Source organism: Grammomys surdaster, unplaced genomic scaffold, assembly GCF_004785775.1.
Source record: "Grammomys surdaster isolate TR1022 unplaced genomic scaffold, NIH_TR_1.0 345, whole genome shotgun sequence".
NCBI lineage: Eukaryota > Metazoa > Chordata > Mammalia > Rodentia > Muridae > Grammomys > Grammomys surdaster.
The window spans coordinates 1,829,920-1,846,557 of NW_021604764.1; the positions used below are offsets into that span (position 1 = coordinate 1,829,920).

General features: G+C 39.4%; 1 protein-coding gene across 1 annotated transcript in view; it reads right to left on the reverse strand.

Moving 5' to 3' along the window:
• Nucleotides 1-1,723: 1,723 nt before the first annotated feature.
• Nucleotides 1,724-16,638, reverse strand: part of Pon2 (paraoxonase 2) — a 31,304-nt gene continuing 16,389 nt past the window's right edge. The window contains exons 3-9 of the mRNA XM_028779174.1: nt 12,296-12,351; nt 9,264-9,429; nt 8,622-8,748; nt 6,083-6,283; nt 4,027-4,108; nt 3,169-3,297; nt 1,724-2,538 (exon numbers count right to left, since the gene is read on the reverse strand). Of these exons, the coding sequence (XP_028635007.1) occupies nt 2,380-2,538; nt 3,169-3,297; nt 4,027-4,108; nt 6,083-6,283; nt 8,622-8,748; nt 9,264-9,429; nt 12,296-12,351 (920 nt within the window). The 3' untranslated portion in view covers nt 1,724-2,379. The remainder of the gene's footprint in view (nt 2,539-3,168; nt 3,298-4,026; nt 4,109-6,082; nt 6,284-8,621; nt 8,749-9,263; nt 9,430-12,295; nt 12,352-16,638) is intronic.

Here is a 16,638-nt window from a genome sequence, read left to right on the forward strand (position 1 = left end):
GAGGGAGGGAGGGAGGAAGGAGAGGGAGGGAGGGAAGGAGAGGGAGAGAGAAAGAGAGAGAGAGAGAGGGGAGGAGAGGGAGGGAGGGAGGGAGGGAGGGAAGGAGAGAGAGAGAGAAAGAGAGAGAGAGAGAGAGAGAGAGAGAGAGAGAGAGAGAGAGAGAGAGAGCGCTCCAGTACATCCCTTAGGAGTGCCAAATCCAAACTGCGGTTTCTGTTTTGGGCATTGGTGACTTACTTAATCATCCAATCCTTTCTGTCAGCGTACGATCATAAAAAGGTCATCATAAATAAACACACCTTATACTTACATTTGATAAAAGAAATCTCTCATCCCCATTAACACCCCAAATCAGGATTTACTAAAAACCTTTCCTGCTTGCCTAAGATAAGCAAGCCATGTGTTTATTAATGTATACCTACTTTTCCACAAATGAAATCTTGAATATATGTAATAATGGAAGGCAACTTCACTTGATGCCTATTGTACTCTGCCATTTCTCATGAATGTGTCTTTTTAGAGAGATAGCCATTGTTAACATCTCCTAAAATAATAAAAAAAAAACATCCCCTTCTTGGATTGTATCCTTGGGTAAACGATACTTAATCCTGCCTTATTCATCTGTGACCTAACATTTTCTCCTTAGATAATAGAAGCAGTAAGACGCTTTAAATCCCTTGGCCTGAAATACACTCCTGATTCATTCTTAACTGAATAAACTGAAAAATCAAAATAATAAGTAATAGAAATACAAATACAGGCTAAATGAACCAGAGCCCACGTTTAAGAATACTTCTGCAATTTCCATCAAAAGCCATTACATTATACTACAAAACACAGAACTCAAATTAGCATCTTTAAAACACACACACACACTCACACCAGAACACACTATTTACTACAGGGGAAAGGTAACTATGAAGCATTGGCTCTATGGCAGTAGTTTCATATAATTGCTAATGGCACAGGGTCTGGCATTAGAAACAGATTGATATTCACCCTTAGGAGGTGTGTGACCTTGACCGGCTGTGAAATGTTAACAATGATACAATATTGACATGTACTCCCTCCAGGCTGCAATTAAGATTAAATTAAATAATGAGAGTACCACTTCTCAATTGCTGGACACTTGATAACTAACGGCCAGGCATCTTAAAGGGAATGAGGAAGATGTAGGAAAGTGAAACAAAAGGCTTTGCGAAGAGAGATGATTCATGGGGAAGTCCTTTATAATAAAATTTTAATTAAAAAAAATACACAGTGACAATGGAGAGAAATACATTAATGTCTCTCTTCAGAACATATTTTGGAGATAAAAGTGGAAAGAAATATTCCTGCAGTGATTTTGGCATCTTGACCCTGGTTTAGCAGAGTTGCTGCAAACCAGACAGGTCTAGACATTAGCCCACGTCTCTCCTGGCTTCTGGTCATAATTCTGTTCACTGAGCAGGTAAGAAGTAAGATACCAGATCCAAACCTTTATCTCCTCTTTGTGTCAAAAATGGAACTGTACTTAGGAACAGAACCTATGGAAGAGGCCTTAAGAACTGAGCAACTGAAGGTTGCCTGTGACATAGGTAGGTAGGCCTCTGTGAGTTGGAGGCCACCTTAGTCTACACAGCAAGTTCCAGGTCAGTCAGAGATTCTGAGATACTGTTTCAAATGAATGAATGAATGAATGAATGAATGAATAAAAAATAAATAAATAAGTTGAGCTACAGTATTCGGTTGTTTTATTTTATTTTTTTCCAATAAAGAGCCCCTTTTTATTGAGCTTTCATGAGAAATTAACATGGCCATTTGTTCTTGTCCAACCGAATTCCCTAGAAGTCACTCCCCTCCTGACCTCTCCCAGAGGATCTCCCTTGGGAATTAAACACAAACGAACCCTTGGATTTTGGTTAGTCTTTAATACAATTTTAATGTGTAAAACAGTAAACAAAGCTGGAAGTACAAAACATCAAAATGTTATCCGTCAGTAGTCTTCAACACACTCAGTAGTCACAGCATGGGGACCGAGGCCATTGACATTTTTATAATGCTCCCTGCTTCAGTGGACTCCTATATGGTGAAGGTATGGAGGTGAAGCTCCTTTGTGCAAAATGCATTCACTTCATGGAAAAGTAGCTTTTCTTCTTTCTCCCTGGATTACCATAAAACAAACAAACAAACAAACAAGCAAAACCAATAATAAAGTTCATTTTCTTTTGATGCTAAAAGTGCATCAGAATTGTGGGGCCTTTCCTTATTGAAATAAGAGGAATTATGTAGGTGGTATATTACTAGGTCAGTACTGATGGTTAAATTCCCTCAGAATTAGCCATTAATCAAAAGACTATTTTGTTAAAACTTATCGCACTTGCATGCCAAAAATACAATTCAGAGTTCACAGTACAAAGCTCTCTGGTATAAAGTGCCTACAAGAAGTTTCCTATCATATATGGTCGCCACAGAACTTCCCTGGAGGACAGAGCCATTGTTGATATACACTGTTGTCACCGATGGCTTCTCGGAGAGAATGTTCTGAATGCGGAGAACCTACCCAGGAGATACAAAGTATTAATAAAGAACCCACACACCCATGCCACTCAAGCACCAATAATCCCTTGTGTTCCCCAATGACACATGATTAAGAAGGCATGCTGCTGCAAACAGCAGTCACCAATCTCCTTAATGCTTAAATTAAAGTACTTTGCTCAACGTTCAAAGAAAGGACTTTTTAAAGCACCTAGTCATGCCATGCCAACACAGGATGTTGTGTGATTACAGCAATTCAACATTAATAGAAATAGGCTCCCTCCACTGTGCCCGCTTTGACACTACTTCAACATGCACAAAGCCCCCGTCATGTGCTGAGCTGACAATAAACAAGATATTTTTAAGATTGCCAGAATACCACATGAAAGTGAACAGGACCCGTGTCTTTATAAAAATTACTTTTGACTAGTCCCCACCATAATTTAATACATCAAAAGATTACTTTTCTCAAAGCATTTGAGCAATGTAACATTCTGCCAATTATTGGCTTAAAGCAATTACAAAACTACCTCCCAGGTTTATTGTATTATTGCTTTAAAAGAACTAACAAATCATCCCCGTGACAGTTTATTCCATTATTATTTCAAAGGACTTGAATAATTAAGGTAGAAAAACTCAAAATATAAGAACCTCTGACGAGGGAGGATGGTTCGGGTCATACACAAAGAGCTTCTGGCCGTTAGGGTGACAGCCGACCCAGATGTCGCCCGAGGAAGAATCAATAGATAAATTGTCCACCAGCGTGCCCAACTGCAGAACCTTACGAAGAAATAATGTCAATATCTAAACGATGCAAGCGACCTGATTAAATAATTTAGAGCTAGCCTTTCCTGCTCTTGTGCATGTGGGGCCATTACACACACCTCCCTGCACCTGCCCTTCTGACACCAATGTCATTTAAAATAAATTTAATGAACTGGCTTGAAGCCATTTTCATCTTCCCTGAATGTAAGAAATTATTATTCAGATGATAATAATAGTGAACTCCTTTTGCTTTAAAAGATACGCCATGATCGGTTAGCTTAAGGAAGTGCATCAAAACAAGATAGGAAATTCTTAATCACCCTAAAATATGTGTTTGTTGGTAGAAAATAATAATGGTGGATCACTCAGTTTCTACCTTCATTTATTATTGAAAAAAAACGGAATGTTCATAAATCTTCACTTGAAGATTCAACTATTTCTTTTCAACTGTGAAAAGTCTTATTGGGATTTATTAGATGTCATCAATACATCTTGGAACAGTCTTAAATCTGATTCCAATATCACTCAATCCTCTGCAGGTTGCAGTCGTGCAGGTTGCAGTCATTACCATCCTAGTGACAGCTGCCAACTCTGTCTTGTTGGAAGGGTGACATCTAAGAACACAGACTGGCTGCTGTGTCTGGACCCCATGTCATAGTTTAGGGAGATATTTTTATAGTTAGCTTCACTATAATACCTCAAAGAACATTCAATTAACATCTACATAGAAAACCAAATATTTACCTTCAGTTGAGTTAAATTCATATTAGGTTGTTTTTCCAAAACATGGATTTCATGAGCCAGTATGTCAGCAACGTAGACATACCTGTTCAGAAAAGATACTAGTCAGTACTTCCTGCCAACAGAGATGTCTTAGTACAGCAGAAAAGAGAGGGCCCTGAAACCTGTTTAGGAGTTCAATGAGATGCCCTGGAGGAACATTTGATAAAGGTCAACTTTTATTTAAAAAATAATAATAAGCTTTCAAAATCAGTTTAGTGTTGCTATAACAATCATAGAGTTATTAAATTAGATTTTAAAGGATTTTTTAAAAAATTAATTGAATATAAAGTTTACAATATTTGCCACTAAAATAACCAAAAGAGTGTTTTTAAGAGAATAAGCTTTTATGTTACACCATATAATTTAATATTTTTATAATGTACATTTAGAATTATATGGCATGGAATACTTTATTTCTTAATATGTATTAAAGTATAATAAAATATTAATACATAGTTTTAAGATAAGTCTTAATCCAAAGTTGCATGTCTATAGCTAAGGGGTAGTGAGTGAAGCTAACTTGTGAAATTGGAACTCAATATTTGATGGCAACTGTCTCACTGAGCAGTCTCCCTGGATTCGGCCAGAATACCAGATTGCATAAGCTACACACAGGGAAGGGACATAACTTTGCTCTTCAAACACACTGACCAGTTCAAACTGGTTTGTGCTCACAAACACCTGAGTCAACAGCACCATGAAAAATAGTTCAATACTAGAGACTGAAGAAATGTCAGGGTGCTGACAGGCCATGCACAACAGGAGGATGAAGCTATATGAAAGCCAGCGAGACAGGGCAAAGGAGTGTGAGGTAGAGAAGGCAGTCAGCAACGTCAAGAGCTAGTTGTCTTACAGGAAGTGTGGAACGGAAGCGGCAGTGAGAAGCTACTCTATGACAGTCCAGATCTTTTCTCCCTTAATCTGACAGGGACCTGGACTCTACAGAATGCTCAGAAGAAATAGATTTATATCAAAGGGCTGGCTGAGTCCAACAGTGACTGGGTATGTTCTTTCCAGCTGGAACTGTGGTGGACACTTGCAGCCAGAGATGGGGATGGCATTAACCAGTCATACAAGGACCACAGTGGCCAGAGTACAAAAGACGGAGATAGGCTGAAACCAAGCTGCAACAAACACAGAATACTAGCAGTGGAGAAAATAGAGATTTGACTGGATAGGGCAGACTGGGCCAATTGGAGATGGTTCGAATAATCTATATTTGTTTTCTGTACTAAAAGGGCGAAGACAGATTGCATCACAAACCGAGAACACTTGATTTGTTGAAGAACGTCAAATTCACAGCCCATTATAATTGTGGTAGTTTAACATGTTCAATGCAGTAGAGCAGGAAAAAAAAACCCTAAGAATTAAAAACTCTTTCTTCTAAGTTGTGATTGTATAAAAATAAGGAGAGAACTTTTGGTAAACAATTGGGAAACATATATTAAGGCTAACATAGAAAAGATACATATGAGGTCTATTCATAGGGTGTCACTGTACAGAAAATTTATAAGAGTATTCAAATAAGTGGGATTCACAGTGAAGAAACTGGCATTTTTTCCTGTGTAAGTCCAAAATCCTCAAGTGTAACCATTATGCTTTAATGACATCTTTGAGAATGTTTACTTTAAAATCATAACTGGATGTATTATGGTGGTAAATGAGAAGCACGGAATGGTTTTGGTACGGAAAATAAATAAGCAAGTTACATAGCCATCAACAGAGAGATGGTTAAGCCAGCTTAGAATCATCCTTATGATGAAATAACGAATAGTGTAGTCAATAGGATGACATCGATTAATAATTTTAAATTTTGTTTTGAAGGAGGAATTTTAAAACCTGGAATATTTCCTTTTTGTTTTATATTTAAAACGTCAAATCATTCTATTATAGTGTTACTTAATATGCAAACTATATTGTTAAACCTAAAATTAAAAGGGGAATAGTGAAAACGAAGGGATTTGGCTTTTGGGACAATTTATTTAAAAGTGGAGCTACCACGTGAAGGACTGTATACTTTTTATCAGGTGAAATATTGATCCCGTTGGCTGAATCGAATCCTTCTGCCACCAGCTTAACTTCTTCTGGACTGTAGTAAACAACATTTGCCCAGCGTAGGTTCAAGTATGTCTCCAAATACTTCAAGAAAGGATCGGAGAAGTAATGATCATTGGTGGCGTAGAAGTGGGCAGGCCCAACAGCTATGACGTCATTCACACTGCAAGAGAAAATTACCATGGGAGAGGAATCCAAGCCTTATGATCTCCATGTAGAAGATTAGATGAATGCTCACAAGCTTTCCACAGCAGAGATTTTAAATTGTGGGAAGTTTCCAATCCCCCATCCCAAGAAAAGGGAAGCTATGATCACGTGATGATCCAGAACCCGAGGCAATGCACTATGGCGGCAACTGTAAGAGAACAGTTATACGAAGTACCACAGAATTAGAGGGCAGGGCCTTTGGCAATCATGGCAGGCTCCTTTACGGAAGGAAAGAGATCTAGCCAGGTGCCGAGACTCACACATAATCCCAGAACCTAAGGACGGAGGAACTTGAGTTTAAGCTCAACCAGGGCTACACAATGAGGCCTTGTCTCAATAAATAAATAAATAAATAAATAAATAAATAAATAAATAAATGCATATTTAAATTTTTTCTATTATTATTATTATCGTTTTTTGTTTTTTTGGTTTTTTTGTTTGTTTGTTTTTTGACTCAGGGTCTCCTATAGTGTAGGCTGGCTCTCCTGGCCCCTCTACTACCCAAGTCCTGGTGTTATATGTGTGTGCCATCATGCCCAGCTAAATGCGCGTTTTGTGACACACGCATTCTGGGCTTTAACAGCTACCTATAAAGAGGGAGCTGTTGGCCCGGGCCTGACTGTCATTACGCTGTCAGTCACATCTATCCCTACCTCATTTATTCTGCAGCTGGACTTTCCTGAGGCCCCTTGCTTAGTCATTAGTCAAACGAAGGTTGACTGTTCAATTTCTACCTGCCTCACAAAGCTGCCAAGCCAGGAATGAACAAGCATTCGATAAACACTTGCAGAGAGACAGATGATGAAATGGTCAGAGAGCAGCGCTTCGAGGGAGAGACTGATATGCTAAAAACAATTATTGTTTCCAAACAGTTAGGCAAAGGTGTTATTAAATTGAAATTCCAATTATCTTATGCAAAAATCTCTGAAAGAGCTGCTTTCTTCTCTGTCAAATGAAAAATTCAGAGCTACAAGGGAGGCGCTCCCTCCCCCCTTTCTTTCCTGAAGAAGTTCCACAATTTAAACACTGCCTGACCAGTATTCGTGCACCTATTTATTATGAAGTGCATCTGGGGGAAGAATGATTGGACATTACATGCTTATAACCTAGATAGGGAAGTAAAGATTAAAAAATATCTATCAAGTTCAAGCTTAAAGCAGGAGTGTAATGCAAGCTGGGCTGGAAGGAATTCATGAGTCTCCTGTAGTTATATACTCCATATTCTTGTCATTTTTCTAGCAGTGGTCCTCTTCCAACCTGGATGCTCAATTCTGCAGGGATCTTGACCCCCAGCTATCATGAGTGTGCTTTGTATGAAGCATGTAAGCCTCCCAGAAGACAAGCTGCTCCGCCAGGAAAGGCCAGTACGTGACTGCTAAGTTATCTGAGGTGAGGATGTCAGCCATAAAAAATGGTAGGGTTTATCAAATCGGGCCTGGGGAGTATCATCCTGAAGTCTGGTGTTTCATCATTTCTCAAGAAAGTTTGCTCAGAACATTCATCTTTATAAAGAATGGCATTGTTTTGATCTACACGGAAATACGCACTAGAGAGAGAGAGAGAGAGAGAGAGACAGAGAGAGAGAGACAGAGAGAGACAGAGAGAGAGAGACAGAGAGACAGAGAGAGAGAGAGAGAGAGAGACAGAGACAGAGAGACAGAGAGAGAGAGAGGTTGAATGTTTAAGAGTCCTTTATTGAAAATTCTTGAGAGACTATAAGTGTTGTTGATTTTTTGATATTGGCAAAATCACAATGAGATCTCTCTTGTAGATGAGGCTCAAATATGACATTCATTTACATATCACACACTTCTTGATTCTTAAAATTAGTACTGCCTGTATGCCATGGTGTGTGACCATCCACTGGTGCACGATCAGCCTCTTAGAGGCTATCCTCCTGAAGTAAACGTACACTTCCTTCTCCAGTAGTGACCAACTGCCAACAGAGTCTCAGCAAGGCGTGAGATCTCTTGAATTCCCTCCTATTAAGGCTGGAATGTTGACTCGTTTGATACTGTGCATATCTTCCATAGGGAACCATACAATGTTTTATTTAACAAGAAAGAAAATGTTCCCTCTGCATATAGAATTTTTATTTGTGGCATCATGCTTTAAAAGACTCAAATTACAGGGCATTCTAGACTTTAGGTTTTTAGTTCGGAAATGCTTACACACTACACACACACACACACACATACACACACACACACACACACACACACACACACAGCCCTACATATGTACATAGAAATGCCAAAGATATCCAGGCAAGTGAGAATGAGGAAAGTAAGTACCTTGGAAGGAGCTCGTGTTTAATTGTTTTCAGGTGCAACAGAGAATTTTCTTCTTCTTGAAACTTAAAAATTTCTACTGTGTTTTTGAATTCCGGGTGGTTCACAACAAAGAGATAAACTGTATCATCTAAAGGATGAAAAAAAAAACAGAGCAATTTTATAAGACACACAGGACCTGTGGGCAGGCACTGGCATTTCAATAGCATGGGCTCAGGAAGACTGAAGGGATAAGCTGCTCAACGCCTCATTCTTCCTGCTGGTCTTTCACATGACCATTGACCTGGTGTTAGTGCTGGTCACTGGTCCCCTGACCTTTAAGGTGGAGTGGTCCACACTCTATACACAGAATTCATGCCTAACACATTCATGGACTCATTTGGAGATATAGCTCTTTTTAATCCGGTGACCACAGCAATATGAAATCGTCTGGAAATCTAAGCATTCTTTGGGTTGTTACCTGTTAGATATTTCAACATGCAGTTTAGGAGACATGTAAACAAGCTGTTGGTAGGCAGAACACAGACTTGTTTCATGAGGTCATTGTCTCCTTCCGGTGTGTGTGTGTTTGTGTCAGGGCTATTTCTCACAGCCATCCATGAAGCTCTGTGCATTTCTTCACCTTGGCAGCATATCAGCTCTTACCGTCATCTATGAAAGTGCTAATGCCGTGTGGGTTAAATGAAGCCAAATCGAAGCCCCAGCTGACTCTTAACTCCAGCGCCCTCGGCTTCTCATCTTTGAGGTCCATCATCAGTATCCCTCCAGGCTTGTCTGGTGCAAAGCTGTGGAGCCCTGGGAACTTGAGGCCCTTGGGAAACAGTGGGAGCAAAAGAATTAAACACAAAGGCTCAAGGACCTTCCTGAATTATGTGTCTACAGGAATTACAAGTAGCAACTTTAGTTAAAGTTAGTGGCAGGGAGCCACAAATACAAAGAACAAGGTGGCTCAGAAAGCCAGGAACTCAAAAGGAAACAGAACATAATAGAAATGGTGATTGGGAGCTGGAAACTCAACAATCGATAATCTTGTAGAGCTCTGACAGATGATGCAGCTCTTCGTTCTCTTGAAGGGCTACCTCATGTGTGGTAGACTGCAAGATTCCAGGTAGAGCAGGGGGCATTCGCAGAGATTATTTGGATTGTCTGGTTGACGATAAAATGCAGACTACTCCTTCTATTCTTAAGAAAAACTGTAAGAGCAATAAAAACTTTATGCAAATTCACTACTATATTCAGTTTACTATATTTTATGTAAATTTAAAGGTGCAATAAAAACACTAAGATTTTTTTATGCACAAAAATGGACAGAATAGGAAATTCTTAATTTTTAAGGACTATCTACAACTGCCTATTTTCATGCTCGCTGGCCCAATAAGCAGAATAAACTACAGCTCTGCCAGTGTTACATGGCAGCCCCATGTCAGGAGTTAATCATCTTCTTTCTTGACTTATGTCTCTTAACAGTAGTGTGACTCCACCATCACACAGCGCTACAAGAGGGTGATCACTATCTATAACTGTAGCAACATCTTCAATTATTTCTGCATTTCTCTGCTTTAAACTTTTGTTTTATTGTTAGCTGCATCAAAATACAAGTAACATAAAACCCACCATTGCCATCATTTTAAGGAGACACTCCAGCAATGCAACATATATTCATCTTTCTCTGTTCTAGTCTGCTCCGTGTCATCTTGTTGGTTATCAGACTTGTTAGCTTTGTGATGCCCCTTAAACCCATTTTTTAGGAGCAGGGTGGTTTAGAAGAGTTTCCATGTTAGAAATCAAAGCAAGTCACTCCCCCACTCACTCTCCAAGATGCAAGAACTATGCGTTTAGAAGAATGTGTGTGTGCTGTGGAATGTTAGAGACTCTGCTGGAATAAATGAAAACTAGGAAAAGCCAAATAGTCAACAACTGATAACAACAAAAAATAAAAGTTGACATTGATTAGTCATAAGTCTATCAGCTTAAACGGCTGTAGATTTCAGTGTTTTGGATGGATGTCTTACTCCTTCTTGTTCAAAGTCATTCCTTTGGAAGTAAAGATTTTGAAACGGGTAGTTCCAAATTTCCAAGAACACATTCTTGCAAAACAAATATCAGCATCACCATCAAAACCCACAATGCCATTCTCTTTTTCTTTATTCAGGATCATGGCATCTCTAGTAATGAGTAATTCTGACCAGCAACCCTGTGGTCTTTCCCTATAGAGACTGCTTCACAATAAACCTAGAGTTTTGCTGTGCATGTGCTCTAATTCATTCTGCATAGGCAATGGAAGGTTTCCTTTGAAACTGTCTATTGTTGGAGTTAGATATTAGTGGTATTGCTCCTTCTGAAGGCCACAGCATTTCTTTTGGCACCAGTGGTCCATCCAACTTCTCAGAGTCCTTCATATTAGGAACCCATGTAGTGCACCAACCCTCAGTCTCTTCCATGTTCAGTGCTCTGGCCTTCCTTTTAAATCCAGAAATTATTTTTATTAGTGTTGTGTGTCTCTTCTAATGTGTCTCCAGGTTTCTCCATCTCCTTCCTGAGTCGCAGAGCCTCACAAGAATGGCTACTGACAAGGAAAAAATACTAGAGGCAGTCTGTGTAGTCAGATACTTCTTCCTCAAAAGAAACTGGACAAGGAAGATATGAAAGGCTCTGACTTCTGCCCCAGTCAGGAAAATGGGGTCAGAAGCACTCAATGCCTCCCATCTACACTCTATGTGTCAGAACCATACAGACAACGAGCTTGAAAGACTTTCTATCAAATACTCAGAAGGCCAATTATTCATCAACCTATATGAATTCAAAAGAGAAGCATATGAATAATAAAAGTGTTGCAAAATTTTTCCTTATGATGAGCTATTTGGGGGGAGCAGGGGTCTCAGTTTGGGAAAATTGGTATTAGTTCTGGAAAATAGAAGTATATATGAACACAGAATTTAATGTGCTTAAAATGGAACAGATAGTAGGAAGAATAGATGCTGTATTGAAAATAGCATAGTGGTAAGGTCTAATATTCACACTGAAGCCTCAGTGTCTCAGTGTGTGTGTGTCCACACAGGCAGAGGTCAGAGGATAATTTGTAGAAGTGAGTTTTTCTCCTTCCATCAGTGTGGGTTCTAAACATTACACTCACCTCCTGTCAGGCTTGGAAACAAGAGCCTTTACCTGCTGAGACATCTTTCCAGATCTCCCCACTTTATTTGATTTTTGAGCAAGAGTCTCTCACTGAACTTGGAGTTCTCTGGCCTCTGAACCCCTCCAGTGCTGTGATTACAAGCGTCCACTGCTGTGTGATTGTTGTTGTTGTTGTTGCTTTTAGACCTGGGTTCGGGGGATGGAAACTCAGGGCCTCCTGCTTGCATAGGAAGCACCATACCAACAGAACCATCTCTCCAAGCCTCAGAGATCTTTGTAAATAACACATTAGAAAACCAATTTGAACTGGAACGTTCTACTGCTATGCAACTGAGAGACAAAAGACACTCAACCAGTCAGGGAAGACTTTCACCTCTACACTCAGAAAAGCTGAAGGACATTTCCCTAGCCAGCCTGACCTGTCTTTTTCTTGGAATTTACTTTGAGAGATGAGGAATTTAAAATCTGTTTCTATGTTATGGGTTTAAATTAATAGACCTGTCGGTCCCTGACTCCACATGGGACAACAAGATGGTACTCACCACGCTAAAGAAAGCCAGACCATTGGGAAGGATGTCAATGTCCTCGGCTCCAGTTTCTGCAAGTTCAAGGAGTAGATAAATAGTATTATCTAACTGTGTTATTGGTTTAAGAAAGCCTAACTACAGCTTTGTTTACTTCGTCTGAGTGTCTATTTCTTTAGGGATGGTCCCAATATCTTTTCCAAAGCCCCACTGTTTTTAATAAACGTCAGTCTAGAGTCTTTCCTACAGTGAACTTCTGACTTTAAATGTTAGATATTTTATATTTACTCAAATCAAAGTCAAGTTATCACCACATTTCCAAGTATGATACAGAACAAGTTGACATCTGCACACTTCCAGGGTAAACATCCAGATGTCTGGATAGAAGTAATTGACAACAGGGGAATATTACTTCCACAAGGAAGGGCCCACAGTCATTTAACCATGCAAATCTCCCGTCCCCCGTTCTGCTCATTCAATCAGAAGCAAAAAGACATTTTTTCTCATTAACAGATAGAAAACACCTGGGATTATATTGTCTCTTTCTCTCTCTCAAAAAAAAAGGGGAAAGAAACAGTGGCTATTTGTTCTCATAAGCAAACACAGCTTCTAAGTTAATCTTAAAATTATAGAAAAACTAGCAAAAGAAAATTAATGAAAAGTACCATGGACCTATGCACTCTATAGCTTCTGACTCCAGTCTCTGAGCCAGGCTACAGTTACTATTGATGGTTATTGACTGTCTGAGGTACCCTCCGTACAGCATAGCAAATAATTAGACAGAAGTCCTTCCCCATGGCCACACTGTACACATTTCACAGACAGATAATAGAGATCCAAACACTAGGAAAGGACAAAAAATTGGCTAATATTAAGCTAAATCATGGCACATTCTTTCAGTCCACAAGATCCAGTCTTCCTCAAGACCACTCCAAGGGTTATGACTGAGAATATTTCTATCCTGTCAAAATTAAAAAAGCTTTTATGCCACCATTTGGTCTTGATTCATAAGTCTGTCCACGGGTGGTTTCTTTCCCCCAGTATCTTTTACTCTGTTATAGAACCAAAAGCAAAAGGTAATTAAGAACACAAGAAAGTTTAGTTTATAACAATGACCCTTCTGCTTGGTCCTCAGAAGGAAGGCTTATACAAAGACACTTAAGTATGTTCTAGTGGTGGGAAGGGACCTTAGCTGGGTTCCTGACAGGCTTCAGGGAACGAGTGAGCCTGCTGAAGTTCTGTGTACTGAAAAATGGCTTGTGTATATATAGAAAAGAACTTTCTGTGACAAGGGTCCTCGGTTTATACCAGATTATGTAAGGGTCTGTGATAAACCCCAAATATCTAAGAATCACCAGGCATCTTGGTATATTCAACCTCTGGCATTGGATGCTATGTTAATATCATCTATAATGTCCATGCTTGAATTGAAAAAAAGACAGAGAGAGAGAGAGAGAGAGAGAGAAAGAGAGAGAGAGAGAGAGAGAGAGACTGAGACTCATAATATTTAAATAAGTTTAGGAGTTTAGAAGTTAGTTAATCATTGGCCACAGGTGGTTCATACTCATGTCCATAAACACACACACACACACACACACACACACACACTTCAAGTCTGGGTACTTTTTTCTGTGTCCACATAGAAGGAAGTCAATTAATTAGCATTTTCCCATTGAAAATCATTTCAGAAAATGTAACTTCAATATGTACAAATTCATACACATAAAAAAATGATAAAAATAACATCCCCAACTGTTTCTTGAGTGAGAGAATGATGAGTGATTTGTTTTCTAATTTACCCTTTCTGCTTTTCACAGTTTCTACAGGCTACTGGTATAGCTTTGTAAGAGAATTCATGCCTGGTTGAGTGGGCCTGTGCCCAGTCACCAAGCCTAAAATTAAATGGATTCGTAAGTAAATGCATAAATACGTCATAAGATAAGGACACAGTTTCCCACAAATGACAGTAGTGTATTAATAACTAAGGAGACAACAGCAAATGATACCTCATTTCTGCCACATTGAACTTTTTTTCTGTTTATCCTATGGCCTGGTTTTAGTGAGGAAATTGATGTTCACGTCTTGCACACTGTGGGACATTTTCTGAATCTACTTGGCCATGTTTGTGTCTAGAGCTAATATCACAGCAGGCTTTCATCGCCTCCCATCACCACGTCAATGATGACTTCACGGGCAGTGATTTCTGCAGGAAAAAGCTTCCTCCCTCAGAGCTATATCAGTAGTGATCGCTGCTAATGTAATTCAACGTTTATAAACTATGAGCTATTTGTAAACGATTTTCAGAATCTCACATAATTTTAGAACACTGAGAAGCAGAATTATTTTCTCAGGCTTCATATATAAAAGGGAAGGGTCTTTGAAAGGTTAAGCAAATTGGAAATCAATCAATCAATCAATCGACAAGCCAATCAATCACTCTCCTACTGGGAATTGGAGTCTTTTGATCTAACCTACAAATTATTAGTCCATTGAATACTGAACTTTCTGCTAGAAATCTGTGGGGTTTTTTTCCTCTAAAAATACCACACTCAGGCAGCTAGATAGCTCAGTGGGTAGAGCTTGTCATATAGCCAAACTGAGCCCGAGACCTGGGATCTACAGGACCTACTCTCCAAAGTTGTCCTCTGACTTCCACACGATGATAAATTCACATGAATCAAGGATAGAGACCTTTCACTTTGTAAATTCAGTCATGGACAATTCCAAATTTGAGGTCTTCTCCCAAACGTTTTTGTTTACTAAAATCATCACAACTTCAAATATTGAACCTTTCTTTAAAATTTCCTTTAAAAACCTCTCTCTGAGCATTCTTCTCATTTAGCACATCTGCTTTTAACTCCTCTTCTTACTTCAGCGATTGCCTGTCTGTGTCAGAGAAGGGCAGATGTTCCTTGGTTTGACACTTCTCTCTCTCTTGTTATTTCAGCAACTGTCTACCATCTGTGTCAGAGGAGCCCAGTGGTTTTATGGTCCCCACACTTTCCCGGTTCCTTCTTAGCAACAGACACCTGGCAATGTGGCTGCCACAGCTTTTTGCTGACACTGATGACCATGTGTATAAGGCCAGGTCAACAGGACATGAGGGGAAAAGATAAACAAACTACTGGGCAAAATACAATTAAAAAAAAAAATCTATGTACATTAGTTCCCAACTCTATCCTGCAGCGAAATGGCAGCGAGTAAGGTTGTAATCTTGGACAAAAACGGAAGCAATAAGTTGTAGACAGTTTTATTACTTCATTTAACCTTTGCCCCTGAATGCCAACAGGAAAAGCAGTCACCTGATCGATCACAGGACCCTCTGCCAGACTATCGCATAGAAAAATCAAAAGAAACTTCTTCTTTAAGTTAGTCTGAAATTCTCAAAATAGACCAAGATGGCCTTGAACTTATGCTGTTCCTTCTGCATCTGCCTCTGCCCCTCCCATTTTTCAGGATTAAAAGCCTATACCATCATACCCTGCCTCTTTCTAAATTTTTGATTCACATCTCTGGCCCGTATGCCAATCACCCAGGGGGAAAAAAGATACTACACTGAAAACTAATTTAAAAGTTATATGAAATCTTTGGGCCTTACATCCTTATGTGTCATAAAAAGAAAAAAGAGAATGTAAATCTGTTTTTTATGGTTTGGAACTTTCCAGTGTCTCTTTTACATGGGCAGATTGTCGCATAGATGGTTAAAGCTCTAAATCCAAAACTAACTCAGGAGAGAGTAATAGAGTGAGGGGGGAGGGAGAAGGAGGGAAAAAGGGAGGGAAGGAAGTAGGAGGAAAAAATGGGGAGGAGGAGGGAGAAGGGAGGGGAGAAGGGTAGGGGAAGGAAGGAGGAGGAAGGGGAGAAGGGAGGGAAGGAGGGAGGAGGGTAGGGTTGGAGAAAAGCAACTGAGAAATTGAAGGCTTTGTCTTAGTCTACAACTCTGGAAAGTAAAATTGTTTTGAATCTCAAGCTAAGCTTAACCTAACCAGTTCTTGGCATTATACATTTCATTATGTAGATGCTTGTATTGTAGTAAATTGTCAGTATGTAAAAACTGGCCTATAATATAGACAAGGAAGAGTTTATTAAGTAGTAAACTAACTTTCTTCACCACAGAAGATGCATCTTGTATGCTACAGAGTAAATGCCTATTACTGATTAAGCCAAAAAGACATTATAATATGATATATGATAGATATACATCTAAAAGACTTTAAAAGTTACCAAGAGTTCATTTCCAGCGATGATAAAGGAAGCACTGTAGTGTGCGTGCGTGTGTGTTTATGAGAGAGAGGAAGAGAGAAGGGGAGAGGAGAGAGGAGAGAGGAGAGAGGAGAGAGGAGAGAGGAGAGAGGAGAGAG